The 15,290-nt window shown below is 47.8% G+C and overlaps 6 protein-coding genes across 6 annotated transcripts; 5 read left to right on the forward strand and 1 right to left on the reverse strand.

Moving 5' to 3' along the window:
- Positions 1–1,025: 1,025 nt before the first annotated feature.
- On the forward strand, positions 1,026–4,284 carry DFJ58DRAFT_721479 (uncharacterized protein; the record flags this gene model as incomplete). Its single annotated transcript, XM_041384809.1, has 10 exons — positions 1,026–1,466; positions 1,515–1,607; positions 2,191–2,283; positions 2,332–2,442; positions 2,490–2,630; positions 2,678–2,866; positions 2,913–3,023; positions 3,074–3,316; positions 3,363–3,794; positions 3,844–4,284. The coding sequence occupies 10 exons, from the start codon at positions 1,026–1,028 to the stop codon at positions 4,282–4,284; spliced, it is 2,295 nt and encodes a 764-aa protein (XP_041250721.1).
- Positions 4,285–4,597: 313 nt separating this feature from the next.
- On the reverse strand, positions 4,598–5,514 carry DFJ58DRAFT_721480 (uncharacterized protein; the record flags this gene model as incomplete). The annotated part of the gene is made up of 4 exons (XM_041384810.1): positions 4,598–4,825; positions 4,875–5,126; positions 5,180–5,296; positions 5,350–5,514. The coding sequence occupies 4 exons, from the start codon at positions 5,512–5,514 to the stop codon at positions 4,598–4,600; spliced, it is 762 nt and encodes a 253-aa protein (XP_041250722.1).
- Positions 5,515–5,769: 255 nt separating this feature from the next.
- DFJ58DRAFT_721481 (uncharacterized protein) lies at positions 5,770–7,742 on the forward strand (the record flags this gene model as incomplete). Its single annotated transcript, XM_041384811.1, has 7 exons — positions 5,770–5,820; positions 5,875–5,928; positions 5,980–6,132; positions 6,180–6,245; positions 6,296–7,101; positions 7,160–7,532; positions 7,581–7,742. 7 exons carry the CDS (start codon positions 5,770–5,772, stop codon positions 7,740–7,742), a joined length of 1,665 nt encoding a protein of 554 aa, XP_041250723.1.
- Positions 7,743–12,527: 4,785 nt separating this feature from the next.
- Positions 12,528–13,153, forward strand: DFJ58DRAFT_721483 (uncharacterized protein; the record flags this gene model as incomplete). The annotated part of the gene is made up of 5 exons (XM_041384812.1): positions 12,528–12,542; positions 12,598–12,726; positions 12,768–12,906; positions 12,956–13,068; positions 13,118–13,153. 5 exons carry the CDS (start codon positions 12,528–12,530, stop codon positions 13,151–13,153), a joined length of 432 nt encoding a protein of 143 aa, XP_041250724.1.
- A 363-nt stretch (positions 13,154–13,516) lies between these two features.
- DFJ58DRAFT_721484 (uncharacterized protein) lies at positions 13,517–14,204 on the forward strand (the record flags this gene model as incomplete). Its single annotated transcript, XM_041384813.1, has 3 exons — positions 13,517–13,682; positions 13,751–13,926; positions 13,974–14,204. The coding sequence occupies 3 exons, from the start codon at positions 13,517–13,519 to the stop codon at positions 14,202–14,204; spliced, it is 573 nt and encodes a 190-aa protein (XP_041250725.1).
- A 482-nt stretch (positions 14,205–14,686) lies between these two features.
- DFJ58DRAFT_836240 (uncharacterized protein) lies at positions 14,687–15,194 on the forward strand (the record flags this gene model as incomplete). Its single annotated transcript, XM_041392288.1, has 3 exons — positions 14,687–14,920; positions 14,968–14,989; positions 15,046–15,194. Coding segments are annotated over 3 exons (405 nt in total), but the record flags the coding sequence as incomplete, so codon positions are not given.
- Positions 15,195–15,290: the final 96 nt, after the last annotated feature.

Here is a 15,290-nt window from a genome sequence, read left to right on the forward strand (position 1 = left end):
GATGCAAGCTAAATCCGTTCATCACGTTGTCGATTAGGAACAGTGTTTGAGGGGCATCCACAACAGCGTGCCCGCTTGGGTAGATCAGTAAGTAATTTTTGACTTGCCTGATGATATCACTCACATCATCGGTCCAGCCTTGTTTGTAGCGATGACAACGCCGTCTGAGCCCCGAAGCGTATGTCTGAAATAACATTGGACATGTACTGATAATGTATGGACGTGCACCTACATCTCGCCGTCATACATTCCGAATACAAGCAAGTTTCTACTTGCTGTTCGATTGAAGTTGACACTACGCGGAATGGTGGTGGAGAGCTCAATGCTGAAGACTGGTACCAATGGTCCTTTGAAGTCGTATGTCCATACTTGAACTCGTTTGTCGCGTGTTCCACTTGCAATACGAGTGTCGTCCCCAGTATGGTCATAGGTGAGACACATGATCTCTTTACCCGTTCCAATTCGCCTTGACACTTTTGCATTGAAGTCTTCTAAGCCTTGTCCTTGCTGTTGCCAAATGCATATAAAGCCCAGTCCTGTGCCATAGCATAGTGTTTCGCGCGTTGCTTCTTGGCGTGTTATCCAGCACGCGCAAGTCACCGGATCGGCCGGATTTTGGATGGCTGGTGTTTGACGTGGAGTTGGGAGCTGTACTCGTCGTTTGAGGTCCCAGATCCTCATGCCGTCTGAGCCTGGTACTTGGGTGAGTATGTAGAATGTCAATCTGAATATTCAACGTACCCCCGCTTGCTAACGTATTTCCATTGTGAGAGACTGCTAGGCAATTAATTGCGTTCTTGTGTCCAACGAGGCGCCCTTCAAGGCGATATTCTTTGCAATCGTTCGAAAGGAAAAGCATTGCTAGATGTAAACGTTAAGACCTTGTGGTTAATATAGGGATATCACAACAAACGCCATCCACTTGGCAACCCTGGGTTTCCGATCTAGACCCAAATTGCCATTGCCGTCATCCATTATTTTACATCAAATATCTTCTTGCGGCTCTGGTCAGTTCCAAGTCAGTCATGCTTCAATTCTCCTCTCCCGTCATTCCTTTTTATGAATCTGAAGGTCCTCCCCAGGCCCTTCCGTTATTGACATATCACACGGAGATGTTTTGTGCTACGTTATCGCACGTCTTGATTTCCCAACAGGAAGAGATGGCATTCTCTACTCTTCCACTCAGGGGAAGCACCTTTACTCCTTCCCGCATCTTCATGACCACATCTCGTGGAACGTTACCCGTCCCTTCTCGCGCGCCTACACCCAAAGTTGTTAAATCAGTATCTTTCGCGACAGAGAACGGCGAGTCTGAGAAGGTGTCGATATATTCCTCCTTATCCTCTCTAAGTTCCAAGGACTCCAAAATCCTCAAACCGGAGGGTGAGGCGGGGCGTCCTGGTCGTGGTGGGTACAACTTGGAGAAGGCGCTCAACTGGGATGTTAACCGCTTCAAGTCTCTCAAGGTGAGACTGTAGTGGTTTATATTTTCCTTCGTCCTCACTTGAAATTAGGAGTGCGTTCACCGGTCAATCAAGAAGTATTGTGACGTTGACACGAGCAAGAAACTTCAAACCCCCGCTGCGTTGCATGAGGTTCACAAAGAGGTATTTGTACAGTTACTATAGCAGCTTGATATTAACTTATTTTCTAGGCTCTGACCCAATTTCCGGAATTGGCTGACTATCATGGGTGTTGGCCAGTAGGAGACATAATTCAGATGCAACTGAAAAACACTTCCTGCGAAGGCACGACAAAACAATTCTCGTAAATAATAATACTTGCCTTATTCCAGAAGGAGTTGGGAAGCCGTAGTCAATACTTTTGTGCCAGAAGCGGTCAGAATGCCGTTGATAAAGCATGTTATCATGATACCAGGGTTTTATTCGGCTTGAATGTGATTAAAGTCTGAGGATCCAGATCGTCGACGTATTCGCATTCGGTTACACAAAGAGTGAGTCATCTTTCCGATAAGATAAAAGTTGCTGATTGCAAAATAACCTGTCAAGATGTCCCGTCTGATGTCCCTGTTCTCTTCAGACGATCCGGTTCCTGAAGTTGTGGAGTCGCACCCCCTCCACGACCTTTGTTCGGCCGCAACACATACGTACCCGCCTGCAAATGCTATGTTGGCTGGCATAGATCACGATGACTGTCGTCCCTCAGCAATAACGCACACATACCCACCAGCAACCGGCTCTTTCCTCTAACGAGGAGTCTGCAATGGAGTTAGATAATCCTTGGCAGTCTGCTCGTAGGGCGAGAGATGACGACGAGCAGCCAGTAGGGATCATCAAATTTGCCTCCATAAAATAGCTAACAAATGTTTAGCCCAACAAGGTCTTTCTCAAAGAAGTCGATCGGTCATCCAAGTTGCGTGAAGATGTGCGCGAGCTAAATTTTAGCAACCATGATCTTTTACTTCGAAAGCGCCACGCGCAGGTAAATGTAATCTCACATCCCTTGCGCCCATACTTAGCTCGCTTCAGGTCACTTCGAACGTCCGCGAATCACAGATGCAGTCAGCCATTGCACAGCATCAACAACAGAATCAATTTCTTCAGCGTGACAGTGCTAATGCCCTCGCCTCCTTGGACGAGAACCATCGTAAAGAAGTTGCAGAGCTTCAGGTAGGATGCTTTTGCCGTCATATAAACATTCTGACTTGCATTGACAGAACAATATGGTACTTGATCGTCAAAAGGCCCAAACAGAGGCCCGCGCTGAAATAGAACGCTTCTTGGCCGAGAAACAATCTCGATTTGAACACGAAATGCGTTTGGCAAGAGATAGGCTTTTGGCCGACAATGAATCTGAATTAACCCGCTTGGACGCCAAGTATAGTTCCAAAATTAATTCGTTGGATGTACGTATTGAATCACTGGTGTTCCAGAGTTCTTACCATTTCACAGAATCAAATTCGACATGCCAGCGCTTTGTCACCTGCGTTCGCACCTGCCTGGCGGCATCTTGTTGGCAAAAAACCTGTGGCAACATGTACCAATATTGTTGGGTTTTCACCAGTAAGCCGATGACTCACATGCACATTGTTTGCTGACACCGTGCATCATAGATTCCCGGTTCCAGCTCCGAATCTGACGCGGACGAGGAACCTCAGACGGACAGTAGACCCACCCTGACTTCACTCCTAGGAGACGTCCCAATCACCAATGCGACCATAGGCATGCTTGCTGAGGCGCTTGCGAAGGTTCTTCAGACTCCTCAAACAACGTCTTCCCGGGGACCTTGCCCAAGACGCAAACGCCCTAAACCCCCTGTTGAAAATTTCACGGATACCCAGCGCCGAGACAATAAGGTTCGTCATGACTTAAAGCAAATACCTCTGCTCACGCAAACATCAGGCAAATGTCCGAGAGTTGTTCAAAAATGCATTCCACGCCACAAAAGACGAAGAATTTATGCTTCATGTGTCAGCGTCACATGAAGCTATATTGTCTTTCGCACATGAAACGGGCCCTGGTCCTGACCCACTTGCAATGCAATGGGATATGTCGACCACGCACAACTCCATGTGGAACCAACATGTCATTGATTTACTTTGTTCCCAGTATGCAACTATGCAACTAGCAAACGGATGGGCTATACGATCTTCTCAATCTATCAGAGATGATATTACACTGAAATTCGGTCAATGCCGCAAGTGTTGGAGAAGGGCTCAACCTCTCAGCCTCAGCGACGGTACTCGTGAGACCGCGCAACAAGTGGGAGATCGACTCGTGGATCAAACAAATGAGCGACTACGGGTCGCTAGGGTCCTCACTCGCAGGGCGACGGTGAGTTACTTTTTTTCAGAGTATGGAAGCATATTGAGCTATCCACTAGAAGTTTGAGACTCGAAAAAAAGTCACGGCGACGCTGCTGAGTGATAGGATTGCGACGGGAAAGCATGATCAGGCAGTGTGGGAGTATCTTCGGGGTATTGTGGAGAATCTTGGCAAAGATGGCATGAGCTCTGACGAGAGTGAGCACGAAGATGGAGACGTTCAGGTCTTTCGGCGGAAGAGTATGCCATGGAGAGCTGATTTCACTCACGAGATGCAGATCATTGACCAACAGCGTTTGACGGGTGCCGCAGTCTTCACTCCTCGCGGAAGCAAGCCTGCAAAGCGTCTTCGTAACGCTAAATCAAAGTCTTCTCGAACAGCAATCGAAGGCCTACCAAGAGCGTTCTATGATGCTTCTTGGTTGATTGACCAACGCTCATCATTCACAGTATCAAAGAAGAAGTTCCAGAGGATGGATATTATCGTTGCCCACCAGTAAATCCTTACTTTGATAAATGGGGTGTTATTTGTACGATAGCGTAGCCCAGAGTAGCCCGGACATTGTACATACGAACTGCTGATTGGTTATAAATTGTCCAGTGACGGCTACTTAACTGCGGGTCATTAGGGAGCCTATTATGGCAGCAAAACCATGTGGGCAGACCAACTGTGAACACGGGAGGCTTGATAGTTGTTGTGTAAGTGGTTATTATCTCTGATTTTTGGTACTAATACGATTTTGCAGTTGGCATGGTTGGCATGGTATACAGTATGTACATTCGAGTATGCATTCGATTCGTAGTTCAACACTCTTACGCAGTTGGCGCATGATACTGTCCTGGCATTCCAGCAGCCGAACACAATGATGCATCCGACCTACGGATTATTTCCAATGGGTCTGGAACTGTTCCGGATGAAGATGGTCCGCGTGGTTCTGATTGTGCGCTGAGGATTTTCCCAAGGGAAAACAGACGTCTCATCCCGTTAAAGATGTATTGTGCTGCGGGTGAGATTAAATTGTCGTTATTGGTTGGGAGCTTCTAATGAATTTCATCAGTAGATTACTGCGAAACCAGGTGACTATCTTACGTGTGTCTTGTCGCTTGTTCTGATGTTCTCGGCTTTTGGAACATGCCTGCGCATAATCTCATCCACCTCTACGCCTAATATTGCTCCCTCAATCGCTGCATAGATCCTCTCGCGTAAAATGTCAGTAGTAGGGTTCCCTTCGCAATTACGATCAATACACTTGTTTACCACTTTCTCTAGGTTGCGAACAAGTTTTCTTTTATTTGGAGACATGCGCCCCTTATGGTTCGCCGCCAATAATGCGTTTCTATTCTTTGAAAACCTTAAGGTCAGTTTGAGCTGGGCTACGTAACAGTCTTACTAACCTCATTTTCTGCAAGATCAATATTAATGTTCTGAATTGAAACGTATTGGGGATTTTCCGTTGTCCCATTGAGTTCGAGTGCATGGGGTTCGTCGACCAACATAGCGGATCCCATCCACTCGAATGTTTAGTTCAGTCATTGCTGACCGCAGTTTTGACATCTGTACTTACAACAGCATCGCGCGGGACCTCCTGGTCGAAATACAAGGCAAGGGTTCTCGTCAGAGGCGTGATGATGGGTGGGATACTTTCATTGCTTGAAGTGTAGGGCCGAACGTACGGATTGTAGCGTACGTTACGGGCAGCAGTCGCCTTGCGAGGTGATTGGCACGGCATGAGTGAATTGCGATTCAGCTAACCTGCAACTGTAGTCTTTAAATCCTCTCAACTTCATCCAAGGCTGCATTTGGTATCTTGTCTCCAGCTACACATACTCGCTACACATACTCGCTTCCGTGAGTGCCGCTTATCCTCGAGGTATACCAAACAAATAATAAGTCCCCTATCCCCGACACAATAGCTTCGCCCGACTTAAAGCAAGTGACGTTGCCAAGGTCATCGAATTGCATATACATTTCTCCCACCTTTGCGATGGGAAACTCGGCAAGTTACCTCTCCAGCCCCAAAAGTGTCTTGCGTGATGTGCGCCTCATACATTTGACCTCTATTTCTCGTGACTTACGTCTTTCGATGCAGTCGCAGGACTTCGTGTCAAAGATAGACTTCCCCAGCAGTCTAGGACCTTCGAAGGTGATGTCTTTCGTATGTAAATCAAGCTCGAGTTAACTCCTTACTCCACAGGACATCGACTCTCTAGCACTTGAAAGCAAGGGACCTTCTTTGAAGCGTAAATTCGACCTCGGTGACCTGGTCACCCCTCGAAAGCGACGTCTTCTCGAATCTTATTCCACGGGCGACATATGTCAAGTTGCTACGCTATATTCCGATGCTACGGTAAAGTTTATTTTCAAAAATCGGTATCAGCGTTAATGAAGCTATAGCCAAAGATAATTCGCCACAACACTGATTTAATCAGCCCTACAATGAATCGCTTGTTCAGGGAAGCGGTATGGAATGACTCCTACGCATAATTGTCTTTGCTGATTTTAGACTGTAGTCTGACATTTTCTTACAGCGTAAAGCGGAGGCTCAACTAGATCCCTTTGCCCTCCAACGTGTAACATCTCATAAACCGTGCAAGACCAAGACGTTCATTTGGTCCCTACCCGTGGAAATCCTCATCGCTACCGTCGCCCTTCTAGGAGTGCAAGATCTGCGCACTGTAACACAAGTTTCTTCTCTGTTGAGAGAAATCGCTGCTCCGCTCTTCTTCCTCAACAGAAACTTCCCAACCTCCCCGAAGGATTTATTCCACATTCGTGTAGACCCGCAGAATTTTGACGTTCTGGCTACTTGGAGGCGAACGGATACTTTTCGTCCGCCGCGTATGGTGTTGAGTTGGCTGGATTCTGGTTTGCGATCCTCACAGCTATCCGCATTTTCCCACTTCCTCGAATCCGTCCCCCACAAATCGATACGATATATCACACTTCTTTGGAATTTTGACATTCTCACATCCCCGGTTCTCCCACAAATTGTTGCATTACTAGAAAGCATCCGTGCCTCCGGCGTCGAAGAGCTGACGTGCATGGGTTTTTGCGACGGGACAGTCTCATCGTCCGTCACCGGCCTTAACCGAATTCAGCCGTGTGTAGGTGCGAACAACCTGAAAGCCTTTGAAACATGTTCGCGGGCATTCTTTTCCCCAAACGTCCTTCCTTTCACAATTCAAACCATCCGCCTTTCCCGCAGTTTGGAAAAGCTTCGACTGAGTTCCGTCAAGCTCAGTTCTGCGCATTGGGATAAACTCCTGCGCCATCTTGCGATTCCAACCCTTGTCGAACTCCGAGTCAGATGCGGACTGTGCGCCATCCACGCTCGTTCGTTTTCTGGCCCGTCACCCTGCTATCACTAACCTCAGTGTCATCCCGCGACCTGGTAGTCCTTGGAGGGCCAATCGAATCACCACTCGTTTGAGTCTTTCTCTGTCTATGCTAGATGGACCCCTGTCACATCTCCTCCCAGTCCTTCGGAGTCATCGTACGCGACAAATCTTCGCCTGCCTTCATATTTCCTTACAAGCACATGATGCATCGCCCGACTACATCGCCTCCATTTTACAATGTATTGGCTATTGCGACAGCATCGGATATCTTGTCCTTTCCTTGCCTAAAAGTCATCCCAGCAGTAGAGCAATGATGTATTTATCGGGCGCTCATTCTATGGTCAGCATCAAACACTTAGTGATTGACTACTCGGATGGTTTAGTCTCCGGTGCTGCAGGTGATACCTTGGTGTGTGTGTTGTTGTTGCAGCATTTTCAATACTAATTGCGATCATAGGCGCTATCTGCGGCATGGATTCAAGCTCTTCCTAAAGTCAAGCGTTTTACTTTGCGAGGTTACTCAGCTACTACTGCCGAGGATCTTGTCAACATCATGCGTAGCTTTGCTGCGGGTGATGTTGAATTAGGTGTGGATGTGCAGGTCGCACCAAAATCATAATATAATTCACTATACTACATGTACATAATAATATGACCCATCGGGGCGCTGAGCGCTGACAACGCCGGGCGCTGAGCGCCAAATTTAGGCGGAGTTTCATTACAAAGTCATTCAGTATTTAGACGCGTCTCGGTTGCTGACTGCCTTCTTTTCCGATTTCGATTGTCCTATACTAGCTGTAGTCCTGTAGTCCTGTACTGTAGTCATACTCGCACTGTAGTCAGTATGTATGATGATCATGAGCAACAATTAGCACAAAAGTCAGGCTCGTACTGATAATGAATGAAATACAAGTCGTCCGTCCGTTCGAATGTAAGTGCCAAGTACGTCTGTTATTCTCAGAAATTCTAAATTACACCCTGTATCTTAGATGGTTCGTTGTAATAACAACATGGGGCCTCGTCCGTTCAAATGTAAGACTTTCCCAATGCATCTGCGTTCTCAGAAATATTAATTTACACTTATACTGTAGATTCGGCACCTTATATCGTACAGAAGCCTCCTTGTAATTTGGCATCGCCCTTAACAACAGGGGATCCAGACGTGCTACTTGACGCTTTTATAGTGAGTTTATTCTTCTCTACCTTGACTTTATCTCTCAAAGATCAGATCAACAACTAGATGCCTACTCGCATGTTTCTTTGCAAGTGTGCGCGATGCTGCGACATTGGAGGGGACGGCGTGCCCAGGAATCCTGGCGGCAAAGGAGTGCCCATCGCCATGAAAACTGTGCATTTATTGCAAGCTGCCAACTCGGATTCGTCGTCCGAACGTGAAACATCCGTGCTTCATCTCGCTCGCCAGCAGCTAGAGTCAAACGCTTCGCAGGTCGACATTCTCGCCGCCGAGCTATTTGCCATCACGCTTACCGACAATGATACCAACCCAGACAGTCACAGCAAACTCTGGAATTCGCGTTCGGAAGTTCAGCAAGACAAGGGACAGATCTACCATTCTCTGAACGGTACAAACCACGGTAGATGACATGCAGTGAGTAGGATACCCCGCCTCGCCTTATTTTTCTAACTTAGTGGTTCCCACAGACACATTGCTCGAGCCCTTCAGGCTGTTGAGCAGCGGCGCCGTTCAAAATCTCAATTAGCCTTGAATATCGTGGAGTCACGGATAGTCAAGGCTCGCAGTCGAATTTTATCTGCGACTTCTCGTGTTGTTATTCAAACTATCCGAGAAGAACTGGCCGTGATCGCGACGGCCCTCAGAAAAGTCAAGCACAAGGTCTCGTTTATCGTTTCCCGCAAAACCCAGCTGGAGTCGTCGTGTGATGACATGTACGGGCTCCTTTGCGACAAGGAAGATGAGCTCCCTCTGACATCTGAGCCGTTCGAATTTGATTCCTGTGAGTTTTGTTCATCCCTCTTGTGCCCTTCGACTGAGATACGTGAAGCACACCATTTCGACTTGCCAGTTGATCTCTGCGACGAGATAGCTCAGGTATCCCTCTTTCTAGGGGCCGTCTCCGTCGTCATTTTTGGCATCGGTCGCAGACACGGGGAGTTCCTCATGGGAGTCCTTGCCCTCGTTTTGAGCCTTGCTATGGATGCTCAGACCCCTCATTCTGAGTCTCGCCGTCAAAATATACTCTCTCAAATTCCGCGCTCTATGGAAACCACCCTTTCGCGCTTCAGTCTCGATGGCCAGACTACAACCTACGCAGTCTGTCCGGCATGCAACTGTACTTATAAACCGACCACCGGCCTCAACTCAGGTCATGTCCGGTATCCCGCGAAGTGCTTCAACAGCCCGATACCAGAGAATGGTCCTTGCGATGAACCGCTGTTGCAGCTCTCTCATGATGGCCAATTAGTGCCAATTAAAATCTTCCTTTATCACCACTTCCACGACTACCTTGCTGGATTGCTCTCTCGTCCCGACCTCGAAGCGTTGATGGATAAGCCTTGCGATGATTTGCTGGCGTCCATTGGGAGCCCACCGCATATTATCAAGGATGTGTGGGATGCCAACTTCTTTCGTGATTTCAAGGGTCCTTCCGGGCAATCCCTATTGTCGACAGAGGCGTCGAGGGTCGATACGCGTTCACCCTCAACATTGATTTTTTCAACATTGAAGGCAATCTCCAGCGAAATGCTTCGACTTCTACCGGCATCATCTCTTGTGCATGTTTGAATCTCCCCCTCGAGATGCGATATAAACCTGAGAACATGTACTTAGCTGGCATCATTCCTGGACCTTCAGAACCTTCGGGCGATGAGCTGAATCATTTTCTCGATCCTGTGGTTGACGACATGGTGGAAAGTTGGGAGCGCGGGATACGCTATTCTCGCACAGCTCTCCATGCTACTGGTCGGGTTATGCGCAGTCTTATAGCGTTTCTTGTATGTGACCTCCCAGCGGCGAGAAAGGCTGCTCAGCTGGCGGGTCCGACAAGCCACTTTTATTGCACTGCCTGCCATTGCTGGCACAGGTCAACTTGCGGTAGAACAGATATCCAATCTGAAGATTGGGTTCTCAGGGACAAGAACGAAGTGCGTCGCTATGCTGAGCTCTGGAAGAACGCCGGAACTTCACTTGAACGCAACAAATTGTTTGCGTCGCACGGTGTGCGATGGTCAACACTCTGGAGGTTATCATACTGGGATCCCTCCCGTCAAATTGTTGTGGATACTATGCATTGTCTCCTTGAGGGTCTCGCACAAGCTCATTTCCGTGAATTTCTAGGCCTCACAGTTGACTCCGCCAATCGCAAGTTCGACGTTATCCCTGCTTTCGAATATCCTTTCGTTGACGTCGATCTTAACAAACCTCCAGAGTTTAACGAGAAGGACATCAACGTTATCAAGTCAATCTATAGCCTTCTTACAGAAGCGGTCACAGACCTGGAGGGAGCTGACCTTCAGCTCTGTCGAGGATCACCTTATTGACTTAGAGAGAAAGCTTTTGTCGAAAAAGGTAGCATGCCTTCGGTTCGTATGTATAGGCTTGGGCATCGGGCCAGAGGTCATGCACCCCGGCAAAAAGTTTACAAAGTTCACTGGGTTAGATCGCTCCTTGGTTGGGTAGGCATTTTAATACTGCTGTCTTCGTTCTCTCTTGATTAAGTGACCCATTTGTAGCGTCGAACACGACCTTTCTCTCCCGAGTCGTCAAATCACGTATTGCTACACCAGAAGTTATGCAACGTATTTCTGATGTCATTAAGACGTCAGATACGCCCTCATTTTTAAGATCAGTCCCCTATAACTTTGGGGAAACCAAAGCTGGGACCGTGAAGGCCGACGAATGGCGCACATTAACGACCGTATACTTACCCATAGCACTAGTCAGTTTATGGGGCGAGGGGTCGGCACATCGCAACTCAGATATTGCAGCCAGTCGTCGTGCCATCCTTGATCACACGATGGCCCTTGTTTCTGCCATTCGTATCGCATGTCTGCGATCCATGACGAAGGATCGCGCAGACGCATACCAGTACATATATGATCGATTGGATAGGGAATTTACAGGTAATACTCCCCCATGCACGCCATCGAACCAATGGCCATATGGCGTTGCACGTTTGGGACTATCTGCAACTCTTCGGACCCGTACGGTCCTGGTGGTGTTTTCCGTATGAGCGGCTCATCGGACAACTGCAGCGATTGCCTAGCAATCATATTTTTGGTAACATTTCAATTTCTTTGTCAATGATAGACATCTTATGCTATGGGGTATGCAGGACAGCAAGAATCAACTCTCCTCCGGTCATACATCAAAGCTGCAAAGCTCAAATGCTGGCTGAACCGACCTTCTTGTCCTCCTATATTTAGAGAGGTCAAGTTGCTATTCGACAAATTTGTGTCTCCGTCGATCAACGCTAATCCCAGCGATGTATCTGAAAATCGCCCGCTGCCCCCCGACTACAAAAGAAAACATTCCAGAAGACCTTCGCCATCTCATTCAAGTTCGGTGGGCAGTCTTGCATGCTCGCACGCTTCACGAGGGATTTGTCTACACTCGCGACTCCACTCATGTTGGCAACAGCCTGATTCTTTATTACCCTGACGGCCTTAGGAATGTGCAACCGACACCAGGGACCATCAAATATATATTCGAGACCGAGCGAGGAGTATGCTTCAGCCGTGCGGTATCACCTTCCATTGCATTCTCACCTCGATCCTTTCTGCCACTAATCCTCACTTCCCGGCTCGTTTATTCTCGTCAGCACTCACTGAACATCTCACAATTGTCATGCCGGAGTGGGTGGTGTCGCATTTTGCGCGGTGGAACTTCTCACCACAGCATATTGTTGCTGTGTCTCTGAGTCAGGTGTGTTGCGTCCCCTCGATCTGATAATTGTTGTCGTAACTCACGCACCATCAATAGGACTGAATTATACAACAAAACCACTACGCGTAAGGCAGTGACATCTCCATGCCAGGAGAAGCGGGCACTGACTCCAAGATTTTCAATACATACATAAGGCATTTCATTTTGTTATCTTGCTTTTTATCATATACAATACGATTTAACATTCACGTTCTGCACTCTCAATACATCTTCCCCCTTGACTCCACTCTCAATACATTACATAGTGATCAAGTTCGAGCTACCTTCTCGCATCGATGTGGAAATATTAGAATGTTTGGGAGCTGACCCGAAGAATGATTAGGTCAAGCAAATGCACACCCCTAATGCCACTTACCATCCGGTAGAGATGCATTCCTGATATTGGTTCTAATCGAGAACAGCTTCCTTGGCTAGAAGTGAAGAAAGAAATGACAGAAGAGAAAGGACTTTCTTCAGACGTCGCTGATAAGATTGGAGAGTATGTCAAGCACAAAGGTAGGCGACCCTGATTTTGCGCAGAGTTAGATATCTCATCCCTTTCATCATACAGGTGGCCCGTCCACTACTCGATCTTTTGAAAGCAGATGCCACTCTCATGGCAAACCCGAGCACCAAGCAGGGTATTTCAGACATGGATATTCTCTTTACTCTCCTGCGTGCTTACAAAGTGCTGGACAAAGTAGGCTCATTTTTCGTGAATCAGCACATGACATGACACAGGATGAGATACAGCTCTACAAAAACAACCGCAGCGTCGGTACCCCAGCGTCTCAAGAACAAACGCAAAAGAAATCTGACAACTACCAAGAGCGTCCAGTCAAGAAACACGCTGGTGACGTCGAAGTGGTCGTCGATCACTGTAAGTGTCTATTCCCCCGCTTAACCAACCATTAACGCCCTTTTCACAGATTATTTGCGTCCAGAGGTGGGCGTAAAACAGCGCAAGGAGTCTCCCAGCCCTCGCCGCTGCTGGTCCAGCCAAAAAACATGCCGCGACGCTGTTGAGAATGTGCCAGAACAGGTGAGTTGTTTAAACTTAAGATTTTACTTGTCACCTATATCATCTACAGACGCTCTACTATCGCCGCAGACGAGACGGGATGTAAACTGTGTTGTTGGAGACACGCCAAAGGCACTAGACAACATTATGCGGAACTGCATATGTACACCGGAGTGGTGCATGAAAGGGGCTCAATTGGTGCGCGCACGTGGAGGGGACGTCATCCTTAGACATACGCTGCCGCCGGGTAGCAGCTTTAGTGAGTGCCCCACGTCATACATGCTCCGGAAAAATCCGGACTGAGTTTCATTTCCATTCTCTATATAAACCTCGTCTTGTCGTTACTGCAACCCTTTTTCCTGTTACTATACCATATCTGTAGGCGCGCACTTGTAAAAGCGGTCCGGTTTTTTGCCGTTACTATACCCATATACCAGTACATACATACATACATACATTATTCAATATCATGATCCTTGGTCGCGACGGAGGCAGCTCTGATGGGACTGTTGCTACTGTAGTCCACCCTGATAGCTCTACAGGGATCATCAGCCCTGCTGCAGCACCAATACTAGAACAGCCTGCTGCGCTTGCCTCATCACTATCTATCACTGACACTCCCATCAAACGGGAAAGTTCCACGTTGCTACCCTTCACGACCCTGTCACGATGTCGAGTCGATACGCTTAACTCCATGGGAAAGGAGATGCAAGATTATATGTTGGCCCGATGCTGGTAAAGGACTTCATCGACAAGTTCCTACCAAACCCTGGAGATAATGACATCTCGGACTTCACTTCGCGCTTCGCTTCGGCCTCAGAATCCGATGTGTTCAATTTGCGATCAATTCAAAGAGAGCAGGACGTTTATCAACCATTCGTGAGTCACCTTGCACCTATCAATATGTGATTATTGACAGTCTTAAGTACAGATTAACAGGCATGCAAGACTTCGCCCCTCAATTATCATTTGTGAACACTTCAAAAAATGCAGATACGAAGAACTGCTCATCATTTACGTTCAATGTCATGCCGGACGTATGCGTATACGCCGATGGAACATCTGACGGCTGTGATATTACCAAAGCCGAAGTGCACATCGAATTCAAGTGGAATGATGCTCTCGACGCATTCAAGCAAAAATCCTGGAGTCGATAAGCCTATCGTTCTCAGACTGATAAGGCATTCGATACACTCGAGTCAAATAACGAGCTATGCTGCCGCTCAGCTCAGGTGCTCAATATTGTACCCATTTATTCTCCGTCCTCATCATTGCTAATCGTGCTCGTCTTATCAGATGGATAGGGAGGGGGCTATCGTCACGAACAGCCTTTGATTACCAGCACGAACCTCACTTGGCCGATTTCTTTTATCGTTTCGCACGAGCATCGCCTGCACTGCGTTGGTGTCGATACTTCCGTGACGGTAGCTAGCGACGAAGAAGCTACCCTTGCAAGGACAGCGTATTAAACTTGCCCCTACATACGCATGTTCAAAGTTGCGGTCCCTCGGGATCCAGCTGTCGAAAACTCTGGCTGTTGACCCTCATTATTCCTCAACCTGTTGCAACGGTTTATCCGCTTGTGGCCGTTGGACCTCGCACGTGCCCTGCGTTTGACATCTTCAACAAGACGGTTGTGATGTTCAGGACTCTGGCGCGTGTCGATCAAGGATTGTTCCCCCCGGAAGGCGAAACTTACAAACTATTAAAGTCAAACAAAGTTCGCAACGTCGCGACATGCATCGCATTTCACGATGTAATCCACCCTGTCCCCCAGCAAAACACCCAGACCGTCAAGTTTAGGAACGCCGAATGGGCGTGTCCTAACCAAGCTGTCACTCCTCACACTCTTCACCGCCTGGTTCTCGATATCGTGGGTAGAAGTTGACTGACTTCGAGAGCTCTCGTCAACTTGTTCAGTCTGTTCGTGACGCATTGATTGGTATGTATTTTTAAACCTGAAGCCTCGCATATTTATCTGATGTCCCTACTATCCAGCCCATCACGATGCATTTGAAAACGCAAAAATATTACACCGAGATCTCAGCGTCGGGAATATCGTCATTTACCGAGGGAAGGGGTTCCTTATCGATTGGGACCTAGCAAAGCTACTCATTATCCAGGGTCCTCGACAGACGACCCGTACGGTATGTTCAATTCACGCTCAAACTCATATTGCACTGACTTTGCTGTTACTCAGGGAACCTGGCAGTTTATGTCCGCTCACCTCGTCAAAAACATCC

Source organism: Suillus subalutaceus (genome assembly GCF_016647625.1).
Source record: "Suillus subalutaceus strain FC151 chromosome Unknown DFJ58scaffold_3, whole genome shotgun sequence".
NCBI classification, from domain to species: Eukaryota; Fungi; Basidiomycota; class Agaricomycetes; order Boletales; family Suillaceae; genus Suillus; species Suillus subalutaceus.